This window comes from Vidua chalybeata, chromosome 18 (assembly GCF_026979565.1).
Source record: "Vidua chalybeata isolate OUT-0048 chromosome 18, bVidCha1 merged haplotype, whole genome shotgun sequence".
NCBI classification, from domain to species: Eukaryota; Metazoa; Chordata; class Aves; order Passeriformes; family Viduidae; genus Vidua; species Vidua chalybeata.
The window spans coordinates 10,736,442-10,750,999 of NC_071547.1; the positions used below are offsets into that span (position 1 = coordinate 10,736,442).

The 14,558-nt window shown below is 48.7% G+C and overlaps 1 protein-coding gene across 1 annotated transcript in view; it reads right to left on the reverse strand.

Annotated features, from left to right (window-relative positions):
* TBX5 (T-box transcription factor 5) overlaps window positions 1-14,558 on the reverse strand; it is a 38,180-nt gene that overhangs the window by 4,586 nt on the left and 19,036 nt on the right. The window contains exon 8 of the mRNA XM_053959607.1: window positions 4,479-4,705. Within this exon, the coding sequence (XP_053815582.1) occupies window positions 4,479-4,705 (227 nt within the window). The remainder of the gene's footprint in view (window positions 1-4,478; window positions 4,706-14,558) is intronic.

A 14,558-nucleotide genomic window follows, 5' to 3' on the forward strand; every position in this document is an offset into this window, starting at 1 on the left:
CACAGGATTGTGTCCAGAAAATTCTGGAATATCTCCAATTCCAATTCTGGAATATCTCCAATATCTTTCTGGGCAGTCTGACTGGAAAGAAGTCCTTCCTCGTGTTCAGGTGGAACCTCCCAGGCATCAGTTCCTGCCTGTTGTCCTGCTGCTGGACACCACGGAGCAGAGCCTGGTCCATCCCCTGGCACCTCCCTGCAGACACTGATGGGGTCCCCTCTTAGTCAAGACTGGCCCAGCCCCCTCAGCCTTTCCTCGTTAGGGATATGAAACTACAGTGCCACAAGAGTGAGGCTGCTCAGCAAGAGCTGAGTGCACCCCAGCTCCCTGAACATCCCCCCGTGCAGGGAGTTCCTTCCTCACCCTCAGTGTCCCACAGCCACCCCGCTCTGGGCTCCGCTGCATCTCTCCAGCTGCAGCACAGCCTGAGCCTTGGCCAGCTCATCACATCTCCAGACAAGAGCAGGGTGAGCAGCCTGTGCTCCAAGGAGACATCCCGTGCCCGAATTTTGTCCTACAGATTCTTCGAGTGAAAAAGCAAAGCTGGGTGGGATGTGGGAGAAGTTGGTTCAGTCAACAAAGAGATCTGTGCACATTGACAGTGCCTGTTCTTGAGGAGAAGGTGGAAAGGCATTGCTGTACCAGCACCAACCTCATCAGAGCAGGAAGGAGATGAAAGATAAATCCTTCTCCAGGGTGATGTCCAAGTTAGGGGGTGAAGGACATGGTCCTTGCTGGTTGGAGCCAGTGGATTCTGCCACATCCCTCCTCTCCCTCAGAGTGCCAACTTGACAACTTTTATAACCTCCCCAGGGAGAGGCTGTTCCAGTTGCCTCCTGTTCAGCATCGCAAGCATCCCAGAAATCTGCCAAGTGGTTGGGATTGTGTAAGGCTGGGAGGGAGCAGAGGTTTGAGGGATGCCTATTTAGTCCACAGGATGTCTGAGAGAGAGGATAATACAAGGGAAAACAAGGCCCAGGGTCCTAACTGGGATGTGGGGCTAAATGAAAGACACAAGGCAAGCTGCCTGCTGGTGAGGCCTTTTGGGCTTCTCCAAGCACAATAATGGGAGAGGGAAAGGTGGAGAACAACCAGAAAAAAGACAAAGCTCCAACTGCTCTTTATGTCAGTCTAAAAATCCACATCAAGAGCTGAGGCCACTCCTTGATGAGACCCAGGGTTGGAGCTTGTCCATCCTCTCAAGACCAGTGACTTTGTCACGTGCCGTCAGCAATCCCAGTGTGGGCTGGGATACAAGGCAGGATGATCCTTGCCATTCCCCATTCCTGGAACAGCGACCCCACTGCAGTGCACCGGGGTCATTCCCAATGCTGTGACCCTGCCCTCCCCACCTGCACGCCAGGAATCACCAGATTAGGAGCTCTGGGATGTGTCCTTCCTTCCTTCCTCAGCCAGGAGAGCATCACCTCCCTGAAGCAGGGGAGCCTTCAGAGATAACATCCCCTGGCAGCCCTGCTGCTCTCCCCTAATGTAATTCCATATCAGATCTCCACAGTGAATCCATCTTGCCTTGACAGCCAAGAACAACACTGCCAGCCACGGAGAATTATCCTTGTCTTAGGTCACCAGGAAAGCAGAAGTTGAACAAGGCTCCTTTGAGTTGGCTGAACACAGACCTGTCCCTAACTGAGCCTAACCCAAGGCTTGCCTCTGATTGAAGAGGAGGCAGAGAAACTTCAGGAGATGTCAAAGGTGGAAGGAGACTGGCTTGGAATTCACCCCAGAAGATGCAGACAGCAGCTGGTCTCAAAGCCAGCTGAACTGCCCTCTGCCCCCGAGAGCACTTATCCGTAACCACAGCCTTGGGAAAGGAAATAATCCGGTTGAGATAAATCCTAAACTGCCTGAGGAGGAGTCAATGCCTGGGGAGTGGATAGTCCAAGACAATCAATAAGATTTCCAGTCCAGAAAATGGACAGAGGGACAGTAGGAGCAAACAAACTCTTGCTTTTGCGTTTTCTGAGGTGGTGAGGCTTGATAACCGTTAAGCACAAATGTAGGAAGGCAGGAGTACTATGAAGTAAAACTCAGAAATGAGAGGCTGGAACAGCAAAAAAAAGAGGAATATCATACATAGGATTATTTTCCCATGTCCAACAAAGATCCTTGCTGGTGCTGGAAGGAAGTTCCACACTCAGTGACATGAAACCTTGGATCACGCTCTGATTTATCCAACCCTATTCGCTCATCTCTAGTGAATTTTTTTTTTTTCCTTTTAATTAATTTCACTTTGCAAAGAGCTGCTTGGCAGCTCAGGCTGGCTCTCTGGTTCCCATTAACTTTATGTTTCTTTCCTCTCAGCCCTGGTGGCTGTTTTCGATTTACCAAAGGCACAGGGAGGGGAGAGAAGAAGGCGCAGGGAGGGACGCAGAGGCTCAGGCTGCCGGGACACCCAACCTCGCGGAAGAAGCCGCTGGTATCGGGCAGGACGCTGCTCCTCTTTGATTAAAGCGTTTGGCGGCTTTGATAAAAGGCCCTTAACTGCTTGTGCCACTCAAGCCATGGCAGAGATAAGCAGGGGCCATGGGCCCTGCAGACCAGGCCTCCCTTGGCCGGTCCCCCGCGCGGCGGCCAGGGCCACGCAGGCCAAGAGGGGCCGGGAGCTTTATTCCAGGGCAGATAGCCGTGTCTTTTGTGACAATAAGAGGAAGTGAGATAATTGGGGGATTGAGGGAAACCACCCATGGAGACACCACTTAGCGGGAATCCCAAAACTGGAAGGAAACCTCTGTTGATTCCTTATCGCGTTACAATGCGGAGGCGAATGATGAATTGCCCCGCGGGGCAGGGACACGCAGCAGTCAGGGATTGTCCCGAGGGCTGGCTGTCATTTGGGCCAGCTTGTTTTGGTTAGTTTTGGAAAAGGGGGAAGAGGAGAGGTGAGAGCTCAGCTCCCAGGACAGAGGAGCTGAGAAAAGACTCCCAGGAGCTGCAGCTCCCAGCGCTGAGGAGGGATCACAGGGGTCACCTTCCAGCACCAGCACTGGGACTTTGCAGCACCCCAGCACCTCACACCCACAGCAGAGCTGGGGTAAAACAGGCCACACACCCCACACCTCTGACCTGGGGGACACTTCGGGTGGCCACTGCATCTCCTTATTCCCTGCCTTACAGCCCATTTCCAATCCCTGCTCTGACACGTTCTGGGTGAGCACAGTCACCTGGTCAGCTGGAGGGGACAGAAAATGCCACCTGTTTTCCATTGTTTCCCTCAATCTCAGGAAAATATTCGGATTTCTCAGGGTTTTTTACTTTGCATACCTGTACACAACCCACGTGCTCCTACAATATCTGGGGGATTCACCAAGGACTTGGGAGAGATTTCCACCACCCTCCTGCCTCCTCTGCCAGCACTTCCCAGCCTTCCCTACCTTAGACTGTGTGTCTGCACATCCCAGTGCTCCAGGGGTTATGTTGCTAAAAATAATGGCATGTGTCTGACTGATAGGGTCGTGCAGGGAAGAGGGAAGGGCTCTGCTGTGGGGAGAAATTCCTGCTGCACTCAATGCCATGGTGCTTGCTGCCTTCTGGTAGCTTTTCCATAGAAGAAATCCCAAGAAGGGCAACAGGGTTGGCAGAAACCGGCCCCTGCCCATCCCTTGTTGCATCCAGCCCTGGAAATCCCCTATTTTTTTCCAAGTAAAATGCATCTAAAACTTTTGCTGTCTCAATCCTACAAGTGGTGCTGCACTGAAGCATTCCCACTGCTTTGGGAGAGGAGGGCAGTGACCACAAACCCCTCGCTCCTGCCTGGAACAATTATGCCATCACTGTCAGGGGGCTCTTCACGCCAGGACGAGCTGAGCAGTCAGTGGAAAGCCCTCACAGTTTGATCCCTAAAGCTCTGTCAAAGCAGCTCAGTGGCAGCAGGAGGGAAGGACCATGGATATCATGGGTTTCAATCCCAGGCACCCTTCGTTAGCCCGAGCATTTCTGCAGACAGAAAACTGTCTCCCAGCTGTGAGACAGCCCTGAGTTGAAAACTGGGCAAAATACAAACTGTCAAGGTATCTCCACTTGGAGATTAACCCTGTCTGAGGGGCTGCAGATAAGTCATCTTTATCTCCAGCACCAGCTATCTTTCCAAATGTGGATTCATGGTGGGTGAAAGGCACTGCCAGCCCTCCAAACAGCTCGTTCCCAAGCCGGCAGAAATGGGATTTTAGAGTTTCCCAGCCCAGCCTGGGGGAGCTGCCCACAGCCCTCATGCCTCGCTCATCCTCCAGCATCATTTGTTGCGTGCTATTTTTGCCAAAAAATCAACAATTGGAGGAGCGAGACAAAGGAAAGTATTTTCTCACTGAATATCTAAAATACTCTCTTTCTTTCACTTTGATGTTTTTCTATCCACAAAGTCACTTATCCTTGGAGCTGTCCAAGGGGAAACATCAGGAAACAATGCCAACAGTCATGTTAGGAGGGGGAAACCACGAAGCAGGGAGCGGGCAAGCTCTGACCTTTTCTCTTGGTGCAGTGGTAGATCTGGCCGTGCTCCTGGGAGATGGGGTAGGGGTTGGCAGGAGGCAGCAGGTCCTGGGAGGTGCTGGACACCCCGTTCTCACACTGGTACTGGGAGCCCAGGTTGGAGGAGGCAGAAAGGACCCTGGTCTCGCCGCTGAAGGGGCTGTGATTCGAGGACACTTTTTGTCTCACTGTGCTCCTGGGAACAACTGGGTACTCTTTACTACAAGCAAAGAAACAAAAGAGAAACGAGTCAGCAAAGCAATCAATTAATAAATAGATCAGAGGGTTAATAAATGAAGGCAGCACATTAGTGTCATGGAGTTTGTTTTGGCTTTCAGGGAAATGGAGATATCCCTCCCAGGAGGCTGCAGCCCCGTCACACTTTATCCATGCAGAACTCGTTATTCCCTTTCCTTTTAGTCCCCTTAAATTCATGCCTTTTCCACCACCACTATTTTATACACACACATAAAATACATAAATGCAGTTTCAGCAAAATAAACACGATTTCTATTTACATACTGTAGCATTTATAAGCTGTATACTGTTTGTAATGTATTTGCAATATGCACATGCATGTAAATAAAAACATCATTTCTGCCAAGCTGACTTGGAAATTTATTAAATATTTAGGTCTACTTTTTTTTCCCTTATAGTAGTTGTTCCCACTCCTTTTGCCTGGAGTCTGTCAGCCTGGTTGTCCTGGGTGGGGGATCCCTGCACCACAGACCAAGCTCAGAAAAGAGAAATAAATAAATCACTGAGATGTGATGCACACCAGAGCCTCAGCAGAGCCAGGATGGGAGGGAAAGCCTGGATTGTTCTCTTGCCCCCAGATGTGGTTTTTTGGAGCTGTTTCTCCAAACACATCAGCAGTGTGGCAACCCCAAAGATGATTGCTGCTCTGCAGAGAGAGCTGAAGCTGAACAGGGGGTCTCAGACACTTCAGGTGAGGTAAAAGGCTCCTCCTGAACCCACAGGCTTGCTAAACTGCAAAGTACAGCACCCCAAAGTGTCACCAGGCTCAGAGCAGCCACAAAAGCGCTGATTCAAACACAAGTTTTCTCCTCTGAGTCTCTAACCATTGGACCAAGCTGGCTTTGAGGTACTCCCCTCACCTGTCCAAAATCATTGTGCTCAAGCTCCTTAAATGCCATCCACAGGCTCACCTGGCCATTGGCATGCAGAGGAAGAGTCCTGAACCTGCAGTGACACCCCTGAGGGAGGATCTATCACCGGAGAGCTCAGAACTTATTTACAGAATTTAACAATAGCAATCATATAAACCTATGCCAGCAGGGAGCTTTCATCCAAACCACTGCTGTGGTGGCTGCCAGAAACATCAGCAACCGAGCTGGAATGGAAGGGAAATTCACCCAGGAGTTCAAACCCAAAGAAATGTGGCTCTGGTTGGGCCATGAAAGCTTTCCCAAGCCCGGGAACCGGGGACTTGCCAAGGAAAGCCTGTTCCAAAGGTGGGGTTTCATCCCCTGGAAGCAGCACTTGCTCAGAACTGAAATCCAGGCTGTGCACGAGGAACAACAGACAGATGGACTGGGAGGAAGCAGAGGTTTAGCCCTTGATATTCAGGGCAGCAGTGGCTGCCAGGATGCGTGGTGGGATTCAGAGGACCTGCCTGTGGACACCCAGCACTTAATTCCACCAGGAGATTCAGCTGGAGGCCAGCTTTGGTGGCTCATGGAGAAGGTCAAGAGCTGTGGCCATCAAACTTCAGCGACAACCCTCAGATCTCCTGGGTTCTAAGGGATCTCCCAGCCCTCCCAGGTCATAGTTTTGAGCTGCTTGTTCCACCTTCACACCGTGATCCTCAATGAAAACTGTACCCACACAACCCCCCTAAGCTGCATCCTCACCTTGTCTCCCTTCCAAGGAGATCACCTGCCAGGAGATGACTCCTGGATGTGCCCTTAGTTCTCCATCCTGAGGAGAGGCTGCATGGATTGGTTGGGTTCATCTCTCTTAGCCTCACACAACCAACATCCAATTCCCAAAAAATGACAGAGCCTCGTTTTGTTTCCCGGGGGAACCTGAGAGCTCCGGTGGAGGAGAAAGAGGGACATACCATGGCATGATGCCAGGCCATGTGACACTTGGGGACATCTTTCACTGGTAGATTTGGCCATAGTGGGTAAATCTTGGATGAAATTCTAGAGGTGATTCTGTGACCCTTTTCAAAGGACTCCTCTTTGGAACATGATCTCCATGGGGATTTCTTACCATAAATTCTCAGTGGGACCCCATAAAGGTCAGACCCTCGCAGTGCCAAGCCCCACACAAACACTGGGGAGCCATCCCCACCCCGATACTTCTCACCCAACCAACACTTTTCTCTCTTTCAACAGAGAGCCGAGAGCAGGAAAAAGTGAACAACCTGATTAGGGATTTTATTTCTTGATGAAAAACTATTTTCTTAGAATCATGAAGGTCAGAAGAGACCTCCAAGATCGAGTCCAACCTTTGATCAACACATTGTCAACTGAACCAGGGCACTGGGTGCCACATCCTGTCATTCCTCGGACACCTCCAGGGATGGAGACTCCATGGGCAGCCCATTCCAATGCCTGACCACCCTTCCAGGGAAGGAATTCCTCCTGGAGGCCAAAGTGAAGCTCAGCTCCTTTCAGGCCAAGAAGGAGCTGTTTGGCTGCAACAGCAAGACTTTTACCCCAGGTGCCAGAGCACAGGGGTGGTGGGTTCCAGATTCCTTCCAGACTGCATTTCCCAGGGAATATGAGAATCTCCATGGCCACAAGAGAGGACTGTGGTGCTCTGGGGGACACAGGAGGAGAGGGAACAGGTTGGAGTCACCACGTTGCCAAAGAGCAATTCCCAGAACGTGCTGCAGTAACTTCTCCCCAGACAGAAATATTTCCATTTCAGTCAAAACACACTGGGTGCTATTTTTGCCAAAAAATCAGCTGTTGGAGGAGGGAGACGAAGGAAAGTGTTTTCTCACTAAATATCCAAAATATTCTCTTTCACTTTGATGTTTTTCAATTCACAAAGGCTGTTATCTCTCTAATCCTACGTATTCCTCCTTATAGGAGCTGAGCTGAAATGTATTTTTGGTATCTTCTAAAGCAACGATCATCTTAAAATATTTCTATTTTGTCCTGAGCCCACTCACCTTGTAGAGTGTACATCTATCATTTTTAAAGACTAAAACTAAACTAAACTAAAATGGATCAACTTCTTTTTTTCTAAAAGTCACTATTCCCAAAGTAGTGGTTGTCAACCTGAGCTATAGTTGAATAGAACGAAAAGTTTCTGTCACATCCAGAAATTTTGCTGTTCAAAAAAAACCCCCAAAAAACCCCACAAAAACAAACAAACAAACAAACAAACAAACAACCTGTAGCAAAGAAGGGGGGGAAATGTATTAAAGCTTGACTTAAGCAATGTAGGAAATTGTCCACATAGCAAGGATGAGGTTGTTGATGCTTCTGGGCCAGAGTGTTAGTTTTACGTGGGGTGTTAATAGACTACTTTCATTTCTGCATTAAAAATTGCAAAACTAAAAGAAATTTTTTTAAAAGTTGACTGGGAAAAGAATTTACAAGAAAAAAAAACATGTCCCTGGTCTATTTAAAATCTGTTGGAGGCTAATAATGAATATTTAATTACTATATTAAAATAGCAGAAGGGGACAGGGAGAAGCAGCGCAAGGTGCTGTGTAATATTTTGATTTTTGTTAAAACTTGGGAAAAGAAATCATTAATGATGTCCAAGACTATCAGTGCTGAAGTCTGGAGTCTGTTTGTGCTTCCCACCTGACCAGAGGTTTCCCAAATCCCCAGGGTTGGACAGGAGCTCTGCAGAACTTCCCCAGTAGCACCCACGTTCCACTTCAGATTCCTCATAGAACTCCCACCCTACAGATGAGACCTGACAAGTGAATCCCTCCTGCAATCCCAAATCTTAAATCCCACCTCTGCCAGGTGGAATTAGAAACTCCCTCTCATTTTCTCTCATGACAGCTTCCCCTCGCCCTGGCCAAGTGATGCTCTCACCACAACAGACTCAAGAGTTTTGTTAGATCACTTCTGCTACAAACTCGTGGCCAGCAAGGAATTCAAAGGAGCGAATTCAAGATGATTTTGCAATCTCAGAACCAGAAACCTTGTTGGCCACTGCAAATTACTAATAACTGGAAAAATGATAAATACAGACCTGCACAGAGCAACATCCAGTTCACTTTCTTGCTTATTCCTACACTCTAAGAGCATAAAAGTTTTCCATGTATTTTCATGTGCAGACGTGAAGTTTCCTGATGTACCAGCCAAGACATAGTAAATGAAGTTGCCAGACAAAAATCTGGTTAAAAATCTGTTCAAAAATCCACAGTTTAGAATCAGGAAGCTCCAGCACTGAAGAATCCAATCACTACTGGCCCTAAACAAGTTATTTTAGAACATGTTCCTGATATTTCTGCAACAAAATGTTGGATACCTCAAGGCTTTCCAGAGCTGCTGTAACTCATGGCAACAAAAAACTTATTTAATATCAGATCCCAAGGATCTGATGGAGGTAAAGGTGAAGCCTGACATGGGAAAGGATTTCCTTTCCATGTTTTTACAGCAGCCTTTGAAATCCCTGAACTAAATCTTGTTCACAATATCAAATCTTAGCCTAAAACCTGACCCAAGGATGAACACAGGGATTCCTCTCCACTCTTTCCAAATTTCCAGGAGATTTTAACTCCTCCTTGGGAAGTCCCAACAAAAGGACAAGTATTTGTCACCCCATCAGTGCTGTCCCCTCTACCCAGCACAGAATCAACCCCCAGTTCCAGATGTGCAAACACAACTCAGTGGCTTTGGGCTTTATAGATCCCAGGCCACCAATTGTTGTCCTTCCTGCTGAGGCTCCAGAGGAGGGAAGAAGTGGAAGTCAGCCATAACAGACACAGCAAAAGGAAGAACAGGGGGAAAAAGTGCCTGGAACAAACAGATCATCTCCCAGGAAAAAAAAAATCAAACCAAAGCCACTTGTCAGTGCGCATTCAGCTGATTTCCAGCATATTGAAATAAAATTGAACCTCTCTCAAGAGGCTGTCAGGAAGGGGATAAACTAGAGCAGGAAAGGACGTGGTAGGAGAGGAATTACTGAGGACTTGCTGCAGTCTCAGCCTCTGATTGAACACGACCCCTCTGTGCGTGGGGACTGCAGCCCCACAGAGAATAACAGCCAGGACTGGATGTGCAGCAGCACAAATCAAAATGCCCACTGAGGAATAGGAGTCTGTTCAGTGCCCCGTTCTCCTCGAACACAGCAGATGTCCTGACCTTCCTGCCAGGACCTGAGGGGCTCCAAGATCCTTGGGCTGGGACGGGAATCTCAGGCAGCTGAACAAGGCCAAGTGCTGGGGCAGGGCAATCCTGGGATCAGTCCAGGCCGGGGATGAAATGATGGAGCTGCTCTGGGGAGAAGGGACTGGGGGTGCTGGTGGGGGAGAGCTGGACATGCCCCAGCACCCAAAAACCCTCCCATGCCCTGGGCTGCCTCCCCAGCATCATGGGCAGCAGGACAAGGGAGGGTTCTGCCCCTCAGCCCCGCTCAGGTGAGACCCCACCTGCAGAGCTGCCCCCGCCCTCGGCCCAGCCCTGGAGCTGCTGGAGCACATCCAGAGGAGGCACCAGGGTCATCAGAGGGATGGAGCAGCTCTGCTGGGAGGAAAGGCTGGGAGAGCTGGGATTGGAATTTGTCTCTGGAAAAAAGAAGGTTTCAGGGTGACCTACAAGAGAGTTGGAGAGAGAAGGTTTACAAGGACCTGGAGTGACAGGGAAAGGGGAAATGGTTTCACACTGACAGGATAGGTTTAGATTGGATATTAGATAAAAATCTGTCCCTGTGAAGGTGGTAAGCCCTGGCACAGGTTGCCCAGAGGAGCTGTGGCTGCCCCTGGATCCCTGGCAGTGCCCAAGGCCAGGTTGAATAGGGCTTGGAGCCACCTGGGATAGTGGAAGGTGTCCCTGCCATGGCAAGGGGTGGGATGAGATGATCTTTAAGGTCCCTTGGACCCAAACCATCCCATAATGATCCTGTGGTCTGTTAGCAACTCCTCTGAGCAGCGCAGCCCAAAGCCATCACTGCAACCAACCCAAGAACCAGGCAGAGACCAAGAGCTCTCATTAGCAGGCAAATAAGAAGAGACATTTCTCCAGAAAAAGGTGCTGGAGTAAGAGAAACACAGGAGGAGCTGGAGAATGGATGTGGGCCAGAGGCAGCACCTCATCCCTTTGAGCTGGGCTGAGCTTCTGCTGATCAAATCCTGCTGCTGAGCTCCCCCAGAGGAAGGTCAGTGACAGAAACTGCAGCTACCCTGTGTTTCTTGAGTGGCTTTCTCACTTCAAACAAGCTGTGAATAAGCGAGCTCTGCCCAGCTTCCTTTTGGATTTCATCTGAATTCTGTCAAACTCTACAGAACACATTTCAACCAGGACCAGGAATATTTCCTGGGGGATGTGTGCTGGAGGAAAGCATCCCCTCCCCAGCAGATGTTATAATGCCAAATCTCACACTGAAAGCGTTTCAGACAGAGGGTGACCCCTGGGAGATTTCAGTGACAGAACCTGGGAAATGGAAGTGGATTAAAGATGTGAGGCAGTGAGAAGACACAAGAAGAACAAGGTGACCAAGACTGGCAGGCTTGAGTCAGCCTGGTGCCCATCAGTCCAACAGGATGCTGGAATGCCAGGGAACACCAGAGCCCATCCATTTCTTCTGCTGGCACCCCAAAATGCACTGTCATCTCTGTCACGCTGGCTCTGACTCATGGAGCTGCTTTTGTGTCCTCTGTGTCTGGCCCTGTTTCTGCTCTCGATGACACATGGGAATCTTTGGAATAATTCCTTTGGAGCCAAGAAGATTGCTGTGGATTAATGCCAAAGGCAGCAAACTGGCTCGTGATCCTTGACAGAGAAAACGCAGCCACAACGTCAGACTGTGCTGTCACTCTTCCCTGTCACGTGGAGCATTCTGGGCTTCTTGTCACTTTTCAAGGGCTCAGAGTACCCATCGAGAGAGCCAAGAGCCACCATTTCATGGCATCATCATCCCCCTCAAAAGCCTTCCCAATAGAAGTGTCAAGGGCTGAACTTCATTAATTTACAAAATTAATTAAATTACAAAATAACCAGGGCCTTCCAGATGACCAGAAGCTCCCCAGCCCCCATAAGAACCACCAGAGACAATGGGAGCTGCAGACAAGCAGCAAGAATTGGTTACAGGGCTGACCAGAATTGCTCCCTCCCAGTGTTCCAGACCCACACACGAAGTAAAACTCACATCCCTCTATGCTTTTTCCTTGCTTTTTCATGCTTTTGAGAAGGTTTTCCCTAATCAATAAAATAAAAAGCTCAACCTCATGCTCAGAAACTTGAAAGCTTTGAACAACCTCTTCTTCCCAGAGGGTCCATCCTACCAAAGAAGCTGCTGAATGCACCTCTTGTGCTTCAGGAAAGAAAGGCAGTGGGAAGAAAAGGAACATTCACTGGAATTTGGATCTCTCTGGAGCTCATGGCTCCTCTTTTTCAGTGAAATCCTCTGCTGCTGAAAGTCTTCACACCACTCCTGAATGAAGTTCTACCTGGACAGGCTTATTACCAATTTTTCTGGGAAATAAGAGGAAAAAAAATCCAATATGGGAGGCCCTGGAAAGGAGAAAGCCATGGCGAGGGATGGACCCGAAGCCATGGTGGGTGAATGTCAGGTCAAAAGTTTCTGGTACAAAAGGCTCAGCATTGTTATAAAAATGTGGCTACTTTTTTCATAATGAAGGAATAGCACTAAAAAAGAGCATCCCCACCATATTCTCCAAGGGCATAAATGGACATCATTCCCCTAAAGCCAGGATAGACTGACTGGTCCATCACTGGGAAACAACATCATAAACATACATTTATATATTGAAATATATAAACTATATATTTAATTACATTTTAATACATATTTAGATGTTAAATCTATATAAACCCACAAAAGGCAGGGCATAGTTCTGCAACATTCTCAATCCTGAATGGTTCTTTATCTCATAGACACAACCTATTTTTTATAGCTGCAATTTATTTATATATATAACTGATTTTATATATGGTTTTATATATTTTCATATATAATTTTGAATATATTCATATATCTACATAAAAAACCCACAAAGGTGGGCACATATTTGCAACCTTGAATGGGTCTTTATTTTACTATAATCATCTTATCCTGCCCTCCCTTAAAAAAAATGCCACCTTTGTAAAGGCACACAGCCATTCCTCTGCTAAGTTATTAAAATGAACATCAGAAATTATCCAGTAAAGGCAACGATTTTAACCCTTCCAGCCCTGCCAGGCCTGAGTGGGTGTATTTATATATTCCCAGTGTTTCTGTTCCCTGGATCATCGACCGCAGCCCCTGCATAAAAATGCCAATCAATTTTTTAGCACGGGCTCAGCGTGGCTTGATGCCATGCTCTTCATATGGCACCGAGCCCTTCCTAAGAGTCCTCCCTGTTCCACCTCCTCCCTCCTGCTCCAAAAAACACCCCCTGTGAATCCAAACCTTCAAATCTTTCCAGTGACTGTAATGAAAGGGTGGTTTGGCAGCAAAAAAAAATATTGGCAGGGGGGAGAACACATCATCACTCAAGTTCCAGGAGAAGCTGGGAGACTGGCACGGGGTGGGGGGAGCTATTTCAAGGGGTAGTGCCACCATAAATAAATAAATATTGACAGATCCTGCCAGGATCTGTTGGAAAGGGCAGGCAGGGAACACAGGGCACATTCAGGAGCCCACGGAGATGATTTCGATGGAGCAGATTAAGTGTTACCTATACCTTTTTTATACGTCTGTCTTGGCTTTTCTGGGGCTGAGTCTGAGCATGTTTGTACACAGGAGGATATTTGCCCAGTTTGAGTGGGTTCCAGGCGTGTTTGCAGGAGTTATTTGGTGCCTGACAGCACAATTTTCCTGGCCATGGAGAGCCACGCTCAGGTCATCAACTACAACAAGCAGAAGTGACCACCTACAGCTGGCTTCTGGGTGGGCAGTGGGAAAAGCCCTCCCATCAGAAGGTCCCAAAGCAGGTCCCTCCAGCAGGAACCAGAGAATAAAGGATCTGAGTGGCTCCTCCCCTCCTAGAAAATGCTCTGAGAGAATCTCCATCTAAGTTAGAATCATGGGTATGGCACCATTCCTGCAAAACATTTGCACCAGGAAGCAGCTTGACACATGGAGAAAGTTCCAAGTGAAGGGAAAAGCACGAAGTTAATTACCAGCAGGACCTGACATTTAGAAAAGGACATTAAACAGGATTTTCAAACAAGATTTAGGCTTGGTTTTCAGCTTAAGTACTTGCAGCCAAACCCGAGATTTGAAAAGGTCTCCTCAGCCACCTGGCCCTGGAGATCCCAACATTTTCTAACCTTTCCTTCTTCAGCCTGAAAGCACCACACCTCTGCTCCTGCTCTGCACATCCAGAACCCAGCAGGCAAACACTCTCCTCCTGCCAAAGCCCCTCCAAAGCCAGTAACAACAGAGCACAGGACTCTCCACCACCACCTCCAGAGGCAGCCGGAGCAAGCTTAAAACCCCTACTCCCAAAACAAGGCTGGGAGCTTTGTCTTTAAAGCACTGTCCCCGGGGAGAAAGCAACACTCAGGAATTCTTCCACGGTAGCCTGGTGGCCAGAGCTTCTCCCAGCTACTCCACGTTTTTAATGGGTCTAAGTCCACGTGCAGCCTCGGAGAGGGGAGTTTAGTACAAAGCTAAAGGCTGCTCTGATGGGAACGTCTCTGAAAGAAATGCAAAGTCCCTGTGGCCAAGACAGCATCCCACAAGTGAGGTCCTGCCTCTGCCACGCAGCAATTAAGGAATTCCCCTGGGAGCAGGTCGGCCCCATGTCCTGGGAATATCTCAACAGCCTGCTGTAGAGCACCCATGCAGATGCCAAGGCAGGGAGTGGCACCATGTCCTGGCACAGACCGGGCCACGAGGGACGTGCCAGGCAAGGCCCAGGTGGCTCTGGTGCCCCTGGGAGGGTCCCCATGAGGGTGACACACGTT